This window comes from Anolis sagrei, chromosome 5 (assembly GCF_037176765.1).
Source record: "Anolis sagrei isolate rAnoSag1 chromosome 5, rAnoSag1.mat, whole genome shotgun sequence".
Taxonomy (NCBI): domain Eukaryota; kingdom Metazoa; phylum Chordata; class Lepidosauria; order Squamata; family Dactyloidae; genus Anolis; species Anolis sagrei.
Genome location: NC_090025.1, coordinates 198,921,467 through 198,943,288, shown reverse-complemented (window position 1 = coordinate 198,943,288; position 21,822 = coordinate 198,921,467). Strand labels below are relative to the sequence as shown.

Here is a 21,822-nt window from a genome sequence, read left to right as displayed (position 1 = left end):
TTCTGCCAAGAAGCAGGAATATTGCATTCAAATCACCCCTGACAGATGGCCATCCAGCCTCTGCTTAAAAGCTTCCAAAGAAGGAGCCTCCACCACACTCCGGGGCAGAGAGTTCCACTGCTGAACGGCTCTCACAGTCAGGAAGTTCTTCCTAATGTTCAGATGGAATCTCCTCTCTTGTAGTTTGAAGCCATTGTTCTGCGTCCTAGTCTCCAAGGAAGCAGAAAACAAGCTTGCTCCCTCCTCCTCCCTGTGGCTTCCTCTCACATATTTATACATGGCTATCATATCTCCTCTCAGCCTTCTCTTCTTCAGGCTAAACATGCCCAATTCCCTAAGCCGCTCCTCATAGGGCTTGTTCTCCAGACCCTTGATCCTTTGAGTCGCCCTCCTTTGGACACATTCCAGCTTAGAGTCAATATCTCTCTTGAATTGTGGTGCCCAGAATTGGACACAATATTCCAGATGTGGTCTAACCAAAGCAGAATAGAGCATGGGGAGCATGACTTCCTTAGATCTAGACACTAGGCTCCTATTGATGCAGGCCAAAGATGCCCTCCTTCAATGTCTGCATGGCAAGGACATGTGCCTGGCTCCTCTGGGAGCCACAGAGCCATAGGCAGCCATGCGCTGGCACACGATGCCACCCTGACCCTGCTCTTCCCCCTCCGCCATTTCCGTCTCCGTTTCTGCCTCGCCGCTTTCCAGGATCCAGACTCTTCCGCTGTGACCTACATTCGGTGTTCCTAGACAGGGCCCCATGCGCTCCTCGCTCGGCTGCCACCGAGATGCCATGCAAGAGAAGGAGATGTCGGCATGGCAAGAGCCGCTGGGCGCATCCGGGTTGGCACGCACAGGACTCCAAGAGCGGCACAACTCAATGACACTTTATGGCAACCCCATTCACCTTGTAGGGTTTCCAGTGGGGATGGGTCTCTTTGGAGGTGGCTTGGCCCAATTCCTCCTCTGAAATTTCTCCTACAATCCCTTGCATGCTTTGACATTTCCCTTCTAGGCTTGGGGACGGGTCCTTCTTTGGATTGCCTCTCCCACAATCCCCCAACCAGCATAGCCATTCACTTTTCCCTGTCTACAAAACGCTGCCCTAACCCTGGCTTTGCAAGACCTGAGTTGGCCTCCTGAGGATGGAGAAGCTTGGAAGTCATGAAGCAAAGCCATACAAGCTCCATCAAGGAAGTTAGAGCTGCCCTGGCTTTGCAAAAATTGAGCTTTTCAAGGCAGAGGAACATGGAAGCCTCTCGTTCCTCGGGTCAGAAACTCATAGAGTTGGAAGAGTTGGCCATCCAGTCCAACCCAAGACTGCCATGCAGGAAAAGCACCATCAAAGTACCCCCAAAAGATGGCCATCCAACTTCTGTTTCAAAGCCTCCAAAGAAGGAACTCTTTCAACTCTAGGAAGAGACCACATGGGCCATCTAGTCCAACAAGAGTACCCCCAAAGGTTGGCCATCCAGCTTCTGTTTCAAAGCCTCCAAAGAAGAAACTCTTCCAACTCTAGGAGGAGACCACATGGGCCATCCAGTCCAAGGAACTCTTCCAACTCTAGGAGGAGACCACATGGGCCATCCAGTCCAAGGAACTCTTCCAACTCTAGGAAGAGACCACATGGGCCATCCAGTCCAAGGAACTCTTCCAACTCTCGGAGGAGACCACATGGGCCATCCAGTCCAAGGAACTCTTCCAACTCTAGGAGGAGACCACATGGGCCATCCAGTCCAAGTAACTCTTCCAACTCTAGGAGGAGACCACATGGGCCATCCAGTCCAAGGAACTCTTCCAACTCTAGGAGGAGACCACATGGGCCATCCAGTCCAAGTAACTCTTCCAACTCTAGGAGGAGACCACATGGGCCATCCAGTCCAAGGAACTCTTCCAACTCTAGGAAGAGACCACATGGGCCATCCAGTCCAAGGAACTCTTCCAACTCTAGGAAGAGACCACATGGGCCATCCAGTCCAAGGAACTCTTCCAACTCTAGGAAGAGACCACATGGGCCATCCAGTCCAAGGAACTCTTCCAACTCTAGGAGGAGACCACATGGGCCATCCAGTCCAAGGAACTCTTCCAACTCTAGGAAGAGACCACATGGGCCATCCAGTCCAAGGAACTCTTCCAACTCTAAGAAGAGACCACATGGGCCATCCAGTCCAAGGAACTCTTCCAACTCTAGGAGGAGACCACATGGGCCATCCAGTCCAAGGAACTCTTCCAACTCTAGGAAGAGACCACATGGGCCATCCAGTCCAAGGAACTCTTCCAACTCTAAGAAGAGACCACATGGGCCATCCAGTCCAAGGAACTCTTCCAACTCTAGGAAGAGACCACATGGGCCATCCAGTCCAAGGAACTCTTCCAACTCTAGGAAGAGACCACATGGGCCATCCAGTCCAAGGAACTCTTCCAACTCTAGGAAGAGACCACATGGGCCATCCAGTCCAAGGAACTCTTCCAACTCTAGGAAGAGACCACATGGGCCATCCAGTCCAAGGAACTCTTCCAACTCTAGGAAGAGACCACATGGGCCATCCAGTCCAAGGAACTCTTCCAACTCTAGGAGGAGACCACATGGGCCATCCAGTCCAAGGAACTCTTCCAACTCTAGGAAGAGACCACATGGGCCATCCAGTCCAAGGAACTCTTCCAACTCTAAGAAGAGACCACATGGGCCATCCAGTCCAAGGAACTCTTCCAACTCTAGGAGGAGACCACATGGGCCATCCAGTCCAAGGAACTCTTCCAACTCTAGGAAGAGACCACATGGGCCATCCAGTCCAAGGAACTCTTCCAACTCTAGGAAGAGACCACATGGGCCATCCAGTCCAACCCAAGACTGCCATGCAGGAAAAGCATCATCAAAGTACCCCCAACAGTTGGCCATCCAGCTTCTGTTTCAAAGCTTCCAAAGAAGGAACTCTTCCAACTCTAGGAAGAGACCACATGGGCCATCTAGTCCAACCCCAGTCTGCCATGCAGGAAAAGCACCATCAAAGCACCCCCAACAGTTGGCCATCCAGCCTCTGTTTCAAAGCCTCCAAGGAAGGAGCTTCAACTGGATTCCAAGGCAGAGAGTTCCACAGCTGAACATAGAATCTTAGAGTTGGAAGAGACCCGGTGGACCATCTAGTCCAACCCAAGACTGCCATGCAGGAAAAGCACCATCAAAGTACCCCCAACAGTTGGCCATCCAGCCTCTGCTTCAAAGCCTCCAAAGGAGGAGCCTCCACCACACTCCAGGGCAGAGAGTTCCACAGCTGAACATAGAATCCTAGAGTTGGAAGAGACTACATGGGCCATCTAGTCCAAGCCAAGTCTGCCACGCAGGAAAAGCACCATCAAAGTAACCTGAAGGCCATCCAGCCTCTGTTTCAAAGCCTCCAAGGAAGGAGCTTCCATCAGACTCCGAAGCAGAGAGTTCCACCACGGAACACAGAATCCTAGAGTTGGAAGAGACCTGGTGGGCCATCATCCAGTCCAACTCCATTCTGCCAAGAAGCAGGAAAATTGCATTCAAAGCCTGCCCCCCCCCCCCAAACAGATGTCCATCCAGTCTCTGCTTCAAAGCCTCCAAGGAAGGAGCTTCAACTGGACTCCAAGGCAGAGAGTTCCACCAATGAACACAGAATCCTAGAGTTGGGAAAGACATCGTGGGCCATCTAGTCCAAGCCCAGTCTGCCATGCAGGAAAAGCACCATCAAAGTACCCCCAACAGTTGGCCATCCAGCCTCTGCTTCAAAGCCTAACAAAAAAGAAGCCTCCACCACACTCCAGGGCAGAGAGTTCCACTGGTGAACATAGAATCCTAGAGTTTGAAGAGACCTGGTGAGCCATTCAGTCCAATCCCATTCTGCCAACAAGCAGGAGAATCGCATTCAAAGCCCTCCCAATAGATGGCCATCCAGCTTCTGCATCAAAGCCTCCACTACACTCCAGGGCAGAGAGTTCCACTGTTGAACATAGAATCCTAGAATTGGAAGAGACCTGGTGGGCCACCTAGTCCAACTCCATTCTGCCAATATGCAGGAAAATTGCATTCAAAGCCCTCCCAATAGATGGCCATCCAGCTTCTGCTTCAAAGCCTCCACCACACTCCAGGGCAGAGAGTTCCACTGTTGAACACAGAATCCTAGAGTTGGAAGAGACCTGGTGGGCCACACAGTCCAACCCCATTCTGCTAAGAAGCAGGAAAATCACATTCAAAGCCCTCCCAACAGATGGCCATCTGGCCTCTGCTTCAAAGCCACCAAAGAAGGAGCCTCCACCACATTTCAGGGTAGAGAGAGAGTTCCACAGCTCTCCTTACAGCCAGGAAGTTCTTCCTGATGTTTATTGGAATCTCCTTCCCTGGCCTTTGAACCCATGGCTGCTTTGAGTCCTAGTTTCCAGGGCAGCAGAAAGGAAGCCTGCTCCCTCTTCCTGAGGACATCCTGCCCTAAGTCAACGTCATCTAAATCCAGGAAGCCGTGGCTGTTCTGACTCTGCAAGACCTGAGAGCTGGGCAGTTGTAGAGAGGGTCCTGCCTTGGGGGGGGGGGGGTGTCTCTCTCTCTCTCCTTCAAGCGAATGGCACACAGGTCAGGGCAGCTTCCTTCCCCTCCAGCTGGGCTTCCCCTTCCCCAGGTGTCCTGTTTGGGGAAGGCAGAGAGGGTCTTCCTGGGCTGGATAAACAGGATGCCAGAGCAGCCAGGAAGCCTGTTTGGTTGGAGCCAGCTGCTTCCTCCTGCCGGCAGAGAAGCCATGTTTCTCACATGCTTCCCGTTGCGTCTAGGGAGGGGTGCGCATGAGCCAGGAAAAGGGACAATTGCACGGGGGGGGGGGACGCCAGAGCCTCCTGCCTTTCCCCATTGCCACAGACTTTGGCTGAGCAAACACACAGGACACCGAGTCTGCAAGGGTCCACTCTTGCACGAATGCAAACTGACAACACTTCGACTACCATTTCTCAATGCTCAATCATGGGAGTTGTAGGAGCCCCCAGTGGCGCAGTGGGTTAAACCCCCCCTGAGCCGGCAGGACTGAATCAGAATCAAAGAGTTGGAAGAGACCTCCTGGGCCATCCAGTCCAACCCCATTCTGCCAAGAAGCAGGAATATTGCATTCAAAGCACCCCTGACAGATGGCCATCCAGCCTCTGCTTCAAAGCTTCCAAAGAAGGAGCCTCCACCACATTCCCTCCAGGGCAGAGAGTTCCACTGCTGAACGGCTCTCACAGTCAGGAAGTTCTTCCTCATGTTCAGGTGGAATCTCCTCTCTTGTAGTTTGAAGCCATTGTTCCATTGCGTCCTAGTCTCCAAGGAAGCAGAAAACAAGCTCCCTCCCTCCTCCTCCCTGTGGCTTCCTCTCACATATTTATACATGGCCTTCATCATATCTCCTCTCAGCCTTCTCTTCTTCAGGCTAAACATGCCCAGCTCCTTAAGCCGCTCCTCATTGGGCTTGTTCTCCAGACCCCTGATCTGCTCCCTCCTCCCTGTGGCTTCCTCTCACATATTTATACATGGCCCTCATCATATCTCCTCTCAGCCTTCTCTTCTTCAGGCTAAACATGCCCAGCTCCTTAAGCCGCTCCTCATTGGGCTTGTTCTCCAGACCCCTTATCTGCTCCCTCCTCCCTGTGGCTTCCTCTCACATATTTATACATGGCCCTCATCATATCTCCTCTCAGCCTTCTCTTCTTCAGGCTAAACATGCCCAGCTCCCCAAGCCGCTCCTCATAGGGCTTGTTCTCCAGACCCTTGATCATTTTAGTCGCCCTCCTCTGGACACATTCCAGCTTAGAGTCAATATCTCTCTTGAATTGTGGTGCCCAGAATTGGACACAATATTCCAGGCAAAGTGGTCTAACCAAAGCAGAATAGAGCATGGGGAGCATGACTTCCCTAGATCTAGACACTATGCTCCTCTTGATGCAGGCCAAAATCCCATTGGCTTTTTTTGCCACCACATCACATTCCTGGCTCATGTTTAACTTGCTGTCTCTTGCCTTTCCCCATTGCCACAGCCTTTGGCTGAGCAAACACACAGGACGCCGAGTCTGCCAGGGTCCACTGTTGCACGAATGCAAACTGACAACACTTCGACCATCATTTCTCAATGCTATGGAATCATGGGAGTTGTAGTTCAGTGACTTATTCATTCCACTGTAGAATGAATGCAGTTCGACCCCACTTTGCCTGTCATGGTGTCATATGTTCCATAGTTGAAGGTGGTTGGTGGTGGTAGACCTGGCAGTTGGTGATGGAAGGGTGAATGTAAGTTTTGGTTGGGATATCCAGACAGAAACCCTCCATAATCCTTTGTTTTCAAAGGAAAGACTTAAATATTTCCCATAATAAGCACAGAGCATGCCCAAAGTAAGGTTATATCTACACTGTAGAATTAATGCAGTTTGATAGTAGTTTAATTACACCGGGATGGTGGCGCAGCTGGCTGAGTGTCAGCTGCATTAAGATCACTCTGACCAAAATGTCATGAGTTCGAAGCCAGCCCGGGTTGGAGTGGGTTTCCAACCAATTGTGTGTAGCCTGTTGTCGACCTTTGTAACCCGAAAGACAGTTGCATCTGTCAAGTAGGAAAATTAGGTACCACCTTAAAAAAAGCGTGGGGAGGCTAAATTAACTGATTTATGAGGCCATAAAGAAGACTCCAGCAGGGAAGCATGCGGGGAATGCGGAAGTGCTTCATCAGTGTCAAAGATGGACGAGGAAAGCGACAGCTCCCCTGGCAGCCAGAAAAAGTTAAATAGCCTCTGTGTAAGTCTGTATATGTTTGTATGTCAAAAATTGGCATTGAATATTTGCCATATATGTGTACACTGTAATCCGCCCTGAGTCCCCTGCGGGGTGAGGAGAAGGGCGGAATAGAAAAGCTGTAAATAAATAAATAAATAAATAATTTCCATGGCTTACACCAGAAGCAACTTGCAGTTTCTCAAGTCGCTCCTGACATGGAAAAAAAATGTTTTGGAACCCCAGGAGATGTAGTTTGGCAAGGGCTTGATGCTCCTCTGCTGGTACCTCACCAAACTACAGCTCCCAGGATTCCTTAGCACTGAACCACGGCAGTCGAAAGTGTTGTCAAACTGCATTAAGCCTCACGCCATTGAGACAAAGCACTCCCAAAGCTGCAGGAAGAGGAGGAAGACAAACAGCCAAATATTTCAGGAATGAGCCGTTGGCAGGGAAGGCAGGACGGTCACCTGGCACCCGAACCGTCAACAACAGCAACTCCATTCTCTGCTCCCTGGCTTGGCTGATCGATGACCAGTGCGCTTAGAAGTGGCACGCGGCCATCGCTCCAGAGAAGCCAAGGGCCGCCCCCGCAGGGCAGGCAAACACAACTCCCTGTTCTGTTTACAAGGTGGTTGCAAAACCCCGCGGCTTCAGGCAGGCCAAGGACAGTGCGTGACGCAGCAGCTACAAAGGCCAATGCGATTCTGGATGGGGTCCTGAGAAGGGCCAGCCAAAGGGTCAAAGGTCTGGAAGCCATGGCTCTTTCTTCGGGAGGTGGGGGTGCTTCGCTTGGAGGAGAGAAGGCCGAGAGAAGGGGACGTCAGAGCCATCCTGAAATACTGGGAAGGATGTCATCTTGAGGAGGGAAGAGGCTTGTTTTCTGCTGCTCCAAAGGCGCAAGACACAATGGATGCAAATGGCAGGAAAAGAGATTCCGCTGGAACTTTAAGAAGAACATCCTGACAGTAATATTCTACTCTAGAGGCCAGTGAAGTCTTCTTCTCTGGAGAATTTGAAGGAGAAGCTGCAAAAACAGAAGGGAGTTGGACTGGATGGCCTTTGGGGATCCCAACTGGGAGGCAGTGGAGGTTTTTCCATGGAGGTTTCTAACGAAAAGCTAAATGGCCATCTGTTGCAAGGGCTTGGATTGTGTCTTGATGCATGGCACAAAGGGCTGGGCTGGATGGCCTCTTGCAGTGCCTTCGTCTCTGTGACGATATGAGTCTACAAGGGTTGAATGAAAAGTAATGCCTCCACCTTTCTAACTCCTCAAGAAATGGCAGTACTGGTATGCGGCAGGTACTGGCTTGTTCAGTGGACTCTCCTCTACAGTTCCATTTTGGCAGGAAGCCTTAGCATTGAATGGTTGTGTTGTTAAAGTGTGAAGCATGGAACCCTGGGCAGACGGTCGGTCAATGCGACTTAAGCAACGTGCAATTCAAGACAGATATTGACAAGCTGGAATGTGTCCAGAGGAGGGCGACTAAAATGATCAAGGGTCTGGAGAACAAGCCCGATGAGGAGTGGCTTAAGGAGCTGGGCATGTTTAGCCTGAAGAAGAGAAGGCTGAGAGGAGATATGATAAGGGCCAGGGATAAATATGTGAGAGGAGGCCACAGGGAGGAGGGAGCAAGCTTCCTTTCCACTTCCCTGGAGACTAGGACGCCATGGAACAATGGCTTCAAACTCCAAGAGAGGAGATTCCATCTGAACATGAGGAAGAACTTCCTGACTGTGAGAGCCGTTCAGCAGTGGAACTCTCTGCCCCAGAGTGTGGTGGAGGCTCCTTCTTTGGAAGCTTTTAAACAGAGGCTGGATGGCCATCTGTCAGGGGTGATTTGAATGCAATATTCCAGCTTCTTGGCAGAATGGGGTTGGACTGGATGATGGCCCAGGAGGTCTCTTCCAACTCTTTGATTCTATGATTCTATGATGTCACATTGAGGAGGGAAGGGATAAGACACAATGGAACAATGTATGCAAATGGCAGGAAAAGAGATTCTGTGGAAACATCAGGAAGAACATCCTGACAGTAAGAGATGCCTGACTGTCGAATATTCTACCCTAGAAGCCAGTGAAGTTGTCTTCTCTGGAGAATTGGTCACTAAGGAGACTGTGCAGGTCCTGAACCAGTGCCAGGCTGCTGTGATGGTCTGGATGAGGGCAAACAGATTGAAACTGAATCCAGACAAGACAGAGGTCCTCCTGGTCAGCTGCAAGGCCAAACAGGGCATAGGGAAGGAAGGGAAAAGGAAGAGAAGGAAGGAAGGAAGGACAGAAGGAAGGAAAGAAGGAAGGAAAGAGGGAAGGAAGGAGAGAAGGAAAGAAAAAAGTAAAGAAGGAAGAAAATAGGGAAGGAAGGAAGGAGAAAAAGAAAGAAAGAAAGAAAGAAAGAAAGAAAGGAGAGAAAGAGGGAGGGAAAGAAAAGGAGGGAAGGAAGGAGAGAAGGAAGGAAGGAAGGAGAGAAGGAAAGAAAAAAGTAAAGAAGGAAGAAAATAGGGAAGGAAGGAAGGAGAAAAAGAAAGGAAGGAAGGAAGGAGAGAAAGAGGGAGGGAAAGAAAAGGAGGGAAGGAAGAGAAAAGGAAGGAGAGAAGGAAAGAAAAAAGGAAAGAAGGGAGGAAAGAAGGAAGGAAAGAAGGAAGGAAAGAGGGAAGGAAGGAAGGAGAGAAAGAAAGAAAGAAAGAAAGAAAGAAAGAGGGAGGGAAAGAAAAGGAGGAAAGGAAGGGAAGAGGAAGAAAAGGAAGGAAGGAGAGAAGAAAAGAAAAGAAAAGGAAGGAAAGAAGGAAGGAAGGAAGGAAAGAGGGAGGGAGGAAAGGAAGGAGAAAAAGAGGGAGAGAAGGCTGACCACAGCAATGTGTGGCAGGTACAGCTAGTTTCATAATAATTGCAATATAGTTGAAGCCTAAGACAAGCCTAAGACAGTAATGAGAAAGAGAGTGGTCATCTCCACTGACCACAGCTGCAAGTATGGGACATTATCTCCACCTTCCCCAACGCAAAGGGCTCTCCTCAGAACACCCATCAGGGTTGGTTGGACTACAACTCCCAACAACAAAGCTTGATGTGCCTGTGAATTCCGCCATCCACATTCCAGAAAGCAGACTCCCATAAAAGGGGCAGCATTTTATTTTGCCCTTGCACAGAACCAGACTGGAGCACTCTTGCATTTTGGAGTCCAAGGGCAAACTATACAGTCCGATTCCACCGCGCTACATCTCCCGCCTTTGCTGCAAAGTCAGGCAAACGGCAAATCCCCCTCCTCGGCCTTCCTCTGCTCTGTTTCCAGCTCTTGGAGTGGAACAGAGACACAGCAGAATAAATGCAGAGGGACCAGAAAGCAGGCGAGAAGCAAACCTCCGGCAAGGCAGAGCAAAAAGAGGCGCCCGTGCTCCAAGATGTAGGTGAACTACAGCTTCCTTCCCATTGATGTGCCGGATCCTTCGAGTAACAACAAAGCAAAGCACGGCTCAGCCTAAATGATACCCAAGTCTGATAAACCGCTTCGTAAACCATTGGAGTCAAAACACTAAATTAAAACCACTTAGGAAGTCATTGCAAGCGGGTAAGGAGGAGTAATCAAGAGTGAAAGGCCTCCTGGGAGTTGTAGTTTCCTTGGCCAGCCAAAGATGCAGCAGCCAAAAAGGCCAATGCAATACTAAGCTGGGTGAGCAGGACTTGAGCGTTCAGGCGGAGGGAAGGCACAACAGGCAATTCTATTTGTACTTTATGTCTATCAAATATCCAAATTGCCCAAATTTGAATACTGGTGGAGTTGCGGGAAATTGATTTTGTCATTTGAGAGCTGTAGTTGCTGGGATTTATAGTTCACCTATAATAAAATTGCATTCTGAACTCCACCAATGATGGAATTGAACCAAACTTGGCACACAGAACTCCAAAGACCAACAGAACATACTGGAAGGGTTTGGTGGGCATTGACCTTGAGTTTGGGAGTTGTAGTTCACCTACATCCAGAGAGCACTGTGGACTCAAACAATGATGGATCTGGGCCAAACTTGGCATGAATACTCAATATGCCCAAATAGGAACACTGGTGTGGAGTTTGGGGAAAATAGACCTTGACATTTGGGAGTTGTAGTTTTGGGATTTATAGTTCACCTATAATAAAATTGCATTCTGAACTCCACCAATGATGGAATTGAACCAAACTTGGCACACAGAACTCCAAAGACCAACAGAACATACTGGAAGAGTTTGCTGGGCATTGACCATGGGTTTGGGAGTTGTAGTTCACCTACATCCAGAGAGCACTGTGGACTCAAACAATGATGGATCTGGGCCAAACTTGGCATGAATACTCAATATGCCCAAATAGGAACACTGGTGTGGAGTTTGGGGAAAATAGACCTTGACATTGTAGTTGCTGAGATTTATAGTTCACCTACAATCAAAGAGCATTCTGAACCCCACCAATGACAGAATTGGGCCAAACTTCCCAGACAGAACCCTCATGACCAACAGAAATCTGATGATCTTTGTGACCCCTCTGACACCCCTTGTGACCCCCCAGGGGTCCTGACCCCCAGGGTGAGAAACACTGGACTAGATGATCTTTGGGGACCCCTCTTCCAACGTTTTTTTTTTTAAAAAGAGGTCTTCAAAAAGAGATTGGGTGGGCATCTCTCACCATTACTGTCCTTGAAGATTCCTGTCTGGCAGAAGGGTGGGGGGCTGGACTAGATGTCCTTTGGGGGTCCCTTAAATATATAGGGGTTCTATGGGGTCAGGCAAAGGCTTGCTGGGCAACCCTAGATTCCATGCTAATGTGCTCAAGGTTTGCAATGGAATCCCATCGCTCTCCAAGGTGCTGAATTTCTAAATCCAAACCAGCACCAAGGAGAGAGGCGGGAATAAACCTTCTATTTGGCATTACGGGGTGCATCTACACTGTAGAATGAGTGCAGTTTGGCATCACTTGAACTGCCATGGCTCAATGCTTTGCAATCCTGTGAGGCCTTAAGCCATGAAGCGCAAACTACAACTTTCCCAGGATTCCATAGCACTGAACTGCAGAAATCCAAGTGGTGCCAAACCGCATTAATTCCACAGTGTAGATGCACTCATAGAAGCCTTCAACCATCATTGCTGCATAAAGGGTTTTTGGGAACATATGGAGGCAAGGCTGTAATTGGCAGCTGTATGTGGTAAAGGAAAGAAGGAAAAATTGTGGCGGAGCCTCCTTCTCTGGAGGCTTTTAAGCAGAGGCTGAATGGCCATCTGTCGGGAGGGTTTGCGTTGTGTCTTCCGGCCTAGCAGAAGGGGGCTGGACTGGACTTTTAAGCAGAGGCTAAATGGCCATTTGTCGGAAGGGTTTGCATTGTGTCTTCCGGCCTAGAAGAATGGGGCTGGACTGGGCTTTTAAGCAGAGGCTGGATGGCCATCTGTCGGGAGGGTTTGCATTGTGTCTTCCGGTCTAGCAGAATGGGGCTGGACTGGACTTTTAAGCAGAGGCTGGATGGCCATCTGTCGGGAGGGTTTGCATTGTGTCTTCTGGCCTAGCAGAAGGGGGCTGGATTGGACTTTTAAGCAGAAGCTGGATGGCCATTTGTTGGGAGGGTTTGTGTTGTGTCTTCCGGCCTAGCAGAAGGCTGGATTGCCATCTGTCAGGGGTGATTTGAATGCAATATTCCTGCTTCTTGGCAGGGGGTTGGATTGGATGGCCTAGGAGGTCTCTTCCAACTCTTTTATTCTATAATTCTAAGGGGGCTGGACTGGACTTTTAAGCAGAGGCTGGATGGCCATCTGTTGGGAGGGTTTGCGTTGTGTCTTCTAGCCTAGCAGAAGGGGGCTGGACTGGACTTTTAAGCAGAGGCTGGATGGCCATCTGTCGGGAGGGTTTGCGTCGTGTCTTCCAGCCTAGCAGAAGGGGGCTGGACTGGACTTTGAAGCAGAGGCTGGATGGCCATCTGTCGGGAGGGTTTGCATTGTGGGACCCTTCCTGGATAGATGGATGGATGGATGGAGACCCCCTCCCTTCTTATACACACACACTACCTACATTTGGCAGAGCATCTCCCTCTCACAAGTGGGACCCCTTTGATGAAGACCCCTCCCTTAATTGAGAAGGCTCCATCTCAGTGGTGGGACCCTTCCTGGATGGATGGATGGATGGATGGATGGATGGATGGAGACCCCCTCCCTTCTTATACACACACACTACCTACATTTGGCAGAGCATCTCCCTCTCACAAGTCAGTGGGACCCCTTTGATGAAGCCCCCTCCCCTAATTGAGAAGGCTCCATCTCGGTGGTGGGACCCTTCCTGGATGGATGGATGGATGGATGGATGGATGGAGACCCCCTCCCTTCTTATACACACACACTACCTACATTTGGCAGAGCATCTCCCTCTCACAAGTCAGTGGGACCCCTTTGATGAAGCCCCCTCCCTTAATTGAGAAGGCTCCATCTCAGTGGTGGGACCCTTCCTGGATGGATGGATGGATGGATGGATGGATGGATGGAGACCCCCTCCCTTCTTATGCACACACACTACCTACATTTGGCAGAGCATCTCCCTCTCACAAGTGGGACCCCTTTGATGAAGCCCCCTCCCCTAATTGAGAAGGCTCCATCTCGGTGGTGGGACCCTTCCTGGATGGATGGATGGATGGATGGATGGATGGAGACCCCCTCCCTTCTTATACATACACACTACCTACATCTGGCAGAGCATCTCCCTCTCACAAGTCAGTGGGACCCCTTTGATCAAGATCCCCTTCCTCTAATTGAGAAGACTCCCATTTCAGAGGTGGGACCCTGCCTTCCTTGATGAATGGATGGATGGATGGATGGAGACCCCCTCCCCTTCTTCTTTACACATTACAGACACTTGACACTCCTGGATTGACAAGCCCTATGGGAGACACAAGGCAATGGGAAGCCACCACAGAAGGGAGAAGAAGACCCCAAGATGACACAGGGGTCCCCCTTGCTCCATAGAAACACAGATGTCCACATTTGGTTGCAGTGAAGGAGTCCTTGAATCCCAGAGGCCCCAACACATAGCATCTCTCTCACAAGTCAGTGGGACCACTGCCCTAATTGAGAAGTCTCCATCTCAGATGTGGGATGGATGGAGACCCCCCCCCCCCATCTTCTTCTTCACCAATGGGGGTCTAATCTGGAGCCCCCTCTTGGGAAACAAAACCCATGGGAGATGCAAGGCTGTGGAAAACCACAGAAGGGAGTCCACCCCAAATCCCACCAAGGAAGGAAAGTGGGGCTGAAGGAGAAGACCCCAAGATGACACAGGGGTCCTTCTCAAAGGGGTCCCCGCTTGGCTGCAGCTGAGGAGACCCTGAATCCCAAGGGCCCCAATGCATAGCATCCTTCTTATAAGTCAGTGGGACCCCTTTGATGAAGACCCCTCCCCTAATGGAGAAGACTTCATTTCGGAGATGGGACCCTGCCTGGATGGATGGAGACCCCCTCCTCTCTTATTTATGCACACTACCTGCATTTGACAGCACATATCCCTCTCACAAGTGGGACCCCTTTGATGAAGACCCCTCCCCTAATTGAGAAGGCTCAATTTTGGAGATGGGACCCTGCCTGGAAGGATGGAAACCCCCTCCCTTCTTATTTATACACACTACTTACATGTGGCAGTGCATCTCCCTCCACAAGTGGGACCCGTTTGACAAGACCCCTCCCCTAATTGAGAAGGCTCCATCTCAGAGGTGGGACCCTGCCTCCCTGGATGGATGGAGACCCCTTTCTTCTTATTAATAGACACTACCTACATTTGACAGAGCAAATGGGACCCCTTTAAATGAGACCCCTCCCCTAATTGAGGAGGCTCCATCTCAGAGGTGGGACCCTGCCTGGATGGATGGATGGATGGAGACCCCCTCCCTTCTTATTCATGCACACTACCTGCATTTGACAGAGCATCTCCCTCTCACAAGTGGGACCCCTTTGATGAAGACCCCTCCCCTAATTGAGAAGGCTCAATTTCAGAGATGGGACCCTGACTGGAAGGATAGATGGAGACCTCCTCCCTTCTTATACACACTACCTATTTGGCAGAGTATCTCCTTCTCACAAGTGGGACCCCTTTGATGAAGCCCCCTCCCCTAATTGAGAAGGCTCCATCTCGGTGGTGGGACCCTTCCTGGATGGATGGATGGATGGATGGATGGATGGAGACCCCCTCCCTTCTTATACACACACACTACCTACATTTGGCAGAGCATCTCCCTCTCACAAGTGAGACCCCTTTGATGAAGACCCCTCCCCTAATTGAGAAGGCTCCATCTCAGTGATGGGACCCTTCTTAGATGGATGGATGGATGGATGGAGACCCCCCTCCCTTCTTGTTCATACACACTACCTACATTTGGCAGAGCATCTCCCTCTCACAAGTGGGACCCCTTTGATGAAGACCCCTCCCCTAATTGAGAAGGCTCCATCTCAGTGGTGGGACCCTTCCTGGATGGATGGATGGATGGATGGATGGAGACCACCCTCCCTTCTTATACATACACACTACCTACATTTGGCAGAGCATCTCCCTCTCACAAGTGAGACCCCTTTGATGAAGACCCCTCCCCTAATTGAGAAGGCTCCATCTCAGTGATGGGACCCTTCTTGGATGGATGGATGGATGGATGGAGACCCCCCTCCCTTCTGGAGACCCCCCTCCCTTCTTATACACACACACTACCTACATTTGGCAGAGCATCTCCATCTCACAAGTGGGACCCCTTTGAACAAGACCCCTCCCCTAATTGAGAAGGCTCCACCTCAGTGATGGGATCCTTCCTGGATGGATGGATGAGTGGATGGAGACCCCCTCCCTTCTTATACATGCACACTGCCTACATTTGGCAGAGCATCTCCCTCTCACAAGTGGGACCCCCCCCCCCCAATTTCAGAGATGGGACCCTGCCTGGGAGAAAGGAGACCCCTCTCTCCTTCTCCTTCTGTACACATTCCATACACTTCACAAGCAACCCCTGGAACCGCATCAGAATGCCAATTCTTTTGGGGAGGGGGGTCTCCATGCAGAAGCGCCCCCTCCCCATTTTTTTGTCTTCGAAACCCCCTTCCCTGAAGCCCCCCAGGCACCGACCCCGATCTCCTTTTCCTGTGAAACTTTGGGAATGCCAATTCTTTTGAGGAGGGGGTCTCCATGCAGAAGCGCCCCCTCCCCATTTTTTGTCTTCGAAACCCCCTTCCCTGAAGCCCCCCAGGCGGTGATCCCGGTCTCCTTTTCCTGTGAAACTTTGGGTGGGTGTTCTCTGGGAATGCCAATTCTTTTGGGGAGGGGGGTCTCCATGCAGAAGCGCCCCGTCCCCATTTTTTGTCTTCGAACCCCCCTTCCCCGAAGCCCCCCAGGCGGTGATCCCGGTCTCCTTTTCCTGTGAAACTTTGGGTGGGTGTTCTCTGGGAATGCCAATTCTTTTGGGGAGGGGGGTCTCCATGCAGAAGCGCCCCCTCCCCATTTTTTGTCTTCGAAACCCCCTTCCCCGAAGCCCCCCAGGCGCCGATCCCGGTCGTCTTTTCCTGTGAAACTTTGGGTGGGTGTTCTCTGGGAATGCCAATTCTTTTGGGGAGGGGGGTCTCCATGCAGAAGCGCCCCCTCCCCATTTTTTTGTCTTCGAAACCCCCTTCCCTGAAGCCCCCCAGGCGCCGACCCCGGTCTCCTTTTCCTGTGAAACTTTGGGTGGGTGTTCTCGGGGGTCCCCCCAGAGCCCCTCTTTCCCTTCCTTCCCGGGGGTGGGGGTGGGGTGGGTGGGGGTCTTACCGTCTGCTGGAGGTCCGGGATGCCAATGCGGACGACCAGGGCGTTGGGTCCGGGGGCCACCGCCTCGTCCATCCGCCCCGCCGCCGCCCCGCCGCCCTCCGCGCGGGGGTCGCGGGTCCCGGGGCTGCCCAGGGGGGGCTCCTCCTCTCCTCCTCCTCCTCTTCCTCCTTCTCCCTTTCCTCTTCCTCTTCCCCTTCCTCCTCCTCCTCCTCCTCCTCCTGGGGCGGGGGGGCTCCGGATGGTCTCATACGGGGGGGTCTCCTCCCCTCCGCCGCCGCCGGCTTGGCCGTTCAGCAAACAGGAGGGCGGCGGCGGCGGGGGACGGCGGCCTTCCTCTTCCTCCTCCTCTTCCTCCTCCTCCTCCTTCTCTTCTTCCTCCTCCTCCTCTTCTTCCTTTCCTTCCTCCTCCTCTTTCTCCTCCTCCTCCTCCTCCTGTTTCTGCTGCTGTTGCTGCCTCTGCTGCCAGTGGTGGTGATGCTGCTGCTTCACTGCTGCTACTGCTTCTTCCTCCTCCTCTTCTTCCTCTTCCTCCTCCTCTTCCTCCTCCTCCTCCCTCCGCCTCTCATGGTTGGCGACGGAGGGGCTTCCCGGCCGGCTGCTGCTGGAGCTGTTGGCGCTGCTGGTGGGGGGGCTGCCGGGCATCCCGAAGGAAAACGGGGGGGGGGGGGGGGAGAGAAAGAGAGAACGAGAAAGGGAAAAGAGGAGAAGGAGAGGAAGCTCAGGCCTTGGATGGATGGAAGGAAAGAAGGAAGGAAAGAAGGAAGGAGGCTCTCAAAGGGGAAGCAGCCTCACACGCCCCCTGCTGGAGGGGCAAGGGAAAGGGAAAGGAGCAAGGGGGGGGGGGGGGAGAGAGAGAGAGAAGCGCGCAGGCGCAGAAGGGGGCGGCGGGAGAAAGGGGGCGGCACGCGACGGGCACGTGCCAGGGAAGGAAAATGGAAGGAAAGGAAAGGAAAGGAAGGAAGGAAGTAAAGAAAAAGAAGGAGAAAGAAAGGGAGGAGGAGAAGGATGAAAGGAAAAAAGGGAAGGGAGAAAGGAAAAGGAGGAAGGAAAGGGGGAAAAGAACGAAGGAAGGAAAAGAAAGGGGGGAGGAAGGAAAAGGGGAAAGGGGGAGAGGGAAGGAAGGAAAGGAGGGGAGGAAGGAAAAGGGGAAAGGAAGGAAGGGAAAGAAAGAGGAAAGGAATGAAAAAAAGGAGGGAAGGAAGGTGGAAGGAAAAGAAAGGGAGGAGAGTGGGAAGGGAAAAAAGAAAAGAATGGAAGGAAATAGGAAGGAAGGAAGGAAGGAAGGAAGGAAAAATAAAGGGAAAGGAGGAAGGAAAAGGGGAAAGTAGGAAGGAAGGAAGGAAGGAAGGAAGGAAAAGAAGGGGAGGAGGGAAGGAAGGAGGAAGGAAAAGGGGAAGGGGAGAAAGGAAGGGAAAGGAAAGGAAGGAAAAAAGAGGGAAGGAAGGAGGAAGGAAAGGAATAAGGAAGGAAAAGAAAGGGAGGAGAGAGGGAAGGAAAGAAAGAGGAAAGAATGGAAGGAAATAGGAAGATAGGAAAAAATAAAGAGGAATGAAGGAAAAGGGGAAAAGAAGGAAGGAAGGAAAAGAAAGAGGCAGAGGGGAGGAAGGAAAGGAGGGGAGGAAGGAAAAGGGGAAATGGAGAAAGGAAGGGAAAGGAAAGAAAGAGGAAGAAGGAAAAAAGAAGGAAGGAAGGTGGAAGGAAGGAAAAGAAAGGGAGGAGAGAGGGAAGGAAAGAATGAGTAAAGGAAGGAAAATAAAGGAAAGGGGAAGGAAAGAGGAAAGGAAGGAAGGAAGGAAAGGGGTCAAAGAAGGAAAAGAAAGGAAAGAAGGGAGGAAAAGAGAGGGAGGGAAGAGGGAAGGAAGCATGGAAGGAAAAGGGAAGGAAGACAGCAAAGAAAGAGAGAAGGAAGGAAAAGGAAATGAGCATTGCATCCCAGACAGCAAACACAACATAAACAAAGCACACAGCCACAGCACATAATGCATGGATGATCCAGCCATCACACAGGCATGATGCATGTATATGGAAGGAATGAGCAGCACACAGTATTGGAAAAGCACGCATGGAGACATACATATAACAGAGGAACATATGCAATATCAACAGGCCACGCAAACATATGGCGCATACAAGACATAGACGCATGCGCAATATGTGCATAACACAAAGGTGATATACGTAGCAAAAGGATAAGAAGTACACAATGTTCACAACACACACACACATATAATATACATGCACAATGCAAGGCATGTAGACACACGAGGAAACCCACATGAGGTGGGGATGAAGGAAGGAAGGAAGGAAGGAGAAAGGGAAGAAGGAGAGAAAAAAGAGAGAGAAAACGCACACATGAAAATCCAGGCCTACTCATAGACCCCTTTTGCTGCCATGCGCACAAACACACATACACGCAACCATCCCTTTGGCCAATTGGGTTCATACAGCACTTACTCACCCTCTGAGCATGTTAAGAGGGCGCATCCCACCATATTGTAAGATGCTAAGACCCAAGCAGTGCAAACCTCTGACTCTTGTGTCCCAGTGGTAGGGCAGGAGGAAACACACACACACACACACACACACACACACACTGCTTCAGTCTATGGTAATAATTGTATCCTGGAAATTTTAAATTATATAATACTAGCCGTCCCCTGCCAGGCGTTGCTGTGGCCCAGTCTGTTGATCTAGACAATAAAGTAATGAGAAAGTGTTGGTTTCTAATATATGTAATTTCTCTATGCTTGTGGGTAAACAGTTCGTGGGGTTCAGAATGCTCTCTGTTTGTAGGTGAACTGTAAATCCCAGTAACTACAACTCCCAAATGTCAGGGTCTATTTCCCCCAAGCTCCATCTGTGTTCATATTTGGGCGTATTGAGTGCTTGTGCCAAGTTTGTTCCAGATCCATCATTGTTTGACTCCACAGTGCTCTCTGGATGTAGGTGAACTACAACTCCCAAAGTCAAGGTCAATGCCGATCAAGGTCAATGCCAGCACTTCTGTGTTCTGTGGACAAGTCTACATAGGGACCACCAAATGCAGCATTGCCCAGACACGCATCAAGGAACATGAAAGGCACTGCAAACTACTCCAACCAGAGAAGTCAGCCATAGCAGAGCACCTGAGGAACCAACCTGGACACAGCATATTATTTGAGAAGACAGAAATGCTGGACCACTCCCACAACCACCATGTCAGATGACACAGAGAAGCCATTGACATCCACAAGAAGCATGTGGACAACTTCAACAGAAAGGAGGAAACCATGAAAATGAAAAAATCTGGCTGCCAGTATTAAAAAACTCTAAAATCACAACAGCAAAACAACAGAGGGGAAACAAACAGGCACATAAAATCACTCTCAACAAAAGATCCCCCCAGGCACTTCCAAGCCATCAAATGCTAATCAAGGTGGTCAGTTGAGACATTCCCACCTATCTCCAGCAGACAAGAGTCCTTTGTCCCACCCTGGTCATTCCACAGATATATAAAATCATCACTCTCAACAAAAGATTTCCCCCAGGCACTTCCAAGCCATTTAATGCTAATCAAGGTGATCAGCTGAAACATTCACACCTAGCTCCAACAGACAAGAGTCCTTTGTCCCACCCTGGTCATTCCACAGATATATAAAATCATCACTCTCAACAAAAGATTTCCCCCAGGCGCTCCCAAGCCATTGAATGCTAATCAAGGTGATCAGCTGAAATATTCACACCTAGCCCAACTGACAAAAGTCTTTTGTCTCACCCTGGTCGTTCCACAGATATATAAAATCATCACTCTCAACAAAAGATTTCCCCCAGGCACTTCCAAGCCATTGAATGCTAATCAACGTGATCAGCTGAAATATTCACAGCAAGCCCCAGCAAACAAAAGTCCTTTGTCCCACCCTGGACATCATTCCACAGATATATAAACCTTTCTTCCTAGTTCCAACAGACCTCACTACCTCTGAGGATGCTTGCCATAGATGCAGGCGAAACGTCAGGAGAAAATGCCTCTAGAACATGGCCATATAGCCCGGAAAAACCTACAACAACCCATTCACACCTAGCTCCAGCAGACAAGAGTCCTTTGTCCCACCCTGGTCATTCCACAGATCTATAAACCCATTTTTCCTACTTCCAACAGACCTCACTCCCTCTGAGGATGCTTGCCATAGATGTAGGCGAAACGTCAGGAGAGAATGCCTCTAGAACATGGCCATATAGCCCGGAAAAACCTACAACAACCCAGTGATTCCGGCCATGAAAGCCTTCGGGTGTCTCGTCCAAGTGGGATGAGGGGGCTAATGGAGTTGGTGAATAATCATCATCTTCTTAAAGGACCCCGAAGGGTTTATGTTTGAATGTGGCGTGCTGGATTCCTCTGTCTTCCACGTGAAGATGTTTAAACCGTTCTAAATTAATCTCTTAATTGGATTGTTCAATTTTTAAACACTTTTCGGAGGAGGTGTTTGCCTGCTGCCAGCTGCCCTTGGCTTGCGCACTGCAAGGAAGCCGCGGCATAAATAAAGCCCGATACAATATTATTCAATAATAGATGAAAATACATAAAAGCAATAAGTCGGAGCAAAGCCTTTCGCAGCAAGGGAGGAATTTGCACCCATTTTGGTCTTGCAAATTCCTCCCTTGCAGGGGTGCATCTACACTGTGGAGTCAATGCAGTTTGGCACCACTTTCGTTGCTATGGCTCAGTGCTTTGGGAGTTGTAGTTTCACAAGGTCTGGAGCCTCACCAAACTACATGTCCCACACTGGGGAGTTAATGCACTTGGGCACCACTTTCATTGCTATGGCTTGGTGATTTGGGATTGTGGGAGTTGTAGTTTCACAAGGTCTGGAGCCTCACCAAACTACATGTCCCACACTAAGGAGTTAATGCAGTTTGGCACCTCTTTCATTGCTATGGCTTGGTGATTTGGGATCGTGGGAGTTGTAGTTTCACAAGGTCTGGAGCCTTGCCAAACTACATGTCCCACACTGGGGAGTTAATGCAGTTTGGCACCACTTTCATTGCTATGGCTTGGTGATTTGGGATCGTGGGAGTTGTAGTTTCACAAGGTCTGGAGCCTCACCAAACTACATGTCCCACACCGGGGAGTTAATGCTGTTCGGCACCACTTGCATTGCTATGGCTTGGTGATTTGGGATCGTGGGAGTTGTAGTTTCACAAGGTCTGGAGCCTCACCAAACTACATGTCCCACACTGGGGAGTTAATGCAGTTTGGCACCACTTTCATTGCTATGGCTTGGTGATTTGGGATCATGGGAGTTGTAGTTTCACAAGGTCTGGA

The 21,822-nt window shown here is 50.4% G+C and overlaps 1 protein-coding gene across 13 annotated transcripts in view; it reads right to left on the bottom strand.

Moving 5' to 3' along the window:
• SHANK3 (SH3 and multiple ankyrin repeat domains 3) overlaps positions 1-17,200 on the bottom strand; it is a 407,035-nt gene extending 389,835 nt beyond the window's left edge. For 9 of the 13 annotated variants that reach the window (XR_010910064.1, XM_067469407.1, XM_067469409.1 and 6 more), the window contains exon 1: positions 16,521-17,200. Coding sequence is in view for 12 of the 13 variants with exons in the window: in XM_067469407.1 (XP_067325508.1) it covers positions 16,521-17,162 (642 nt within the window). In the remaining variant the exon portion in view is untranslated. The remainder of the gene's footprint in view (positions 1-16,520) is intronic. The other 4 variants (XM_067469406.1, XM_067469411.1, XM_067469408.1 and 1 more) reach the window with 1 other exon arrangement.
• Positions 17,201-21,822: the final 4,622 nt, after the last annotated feature.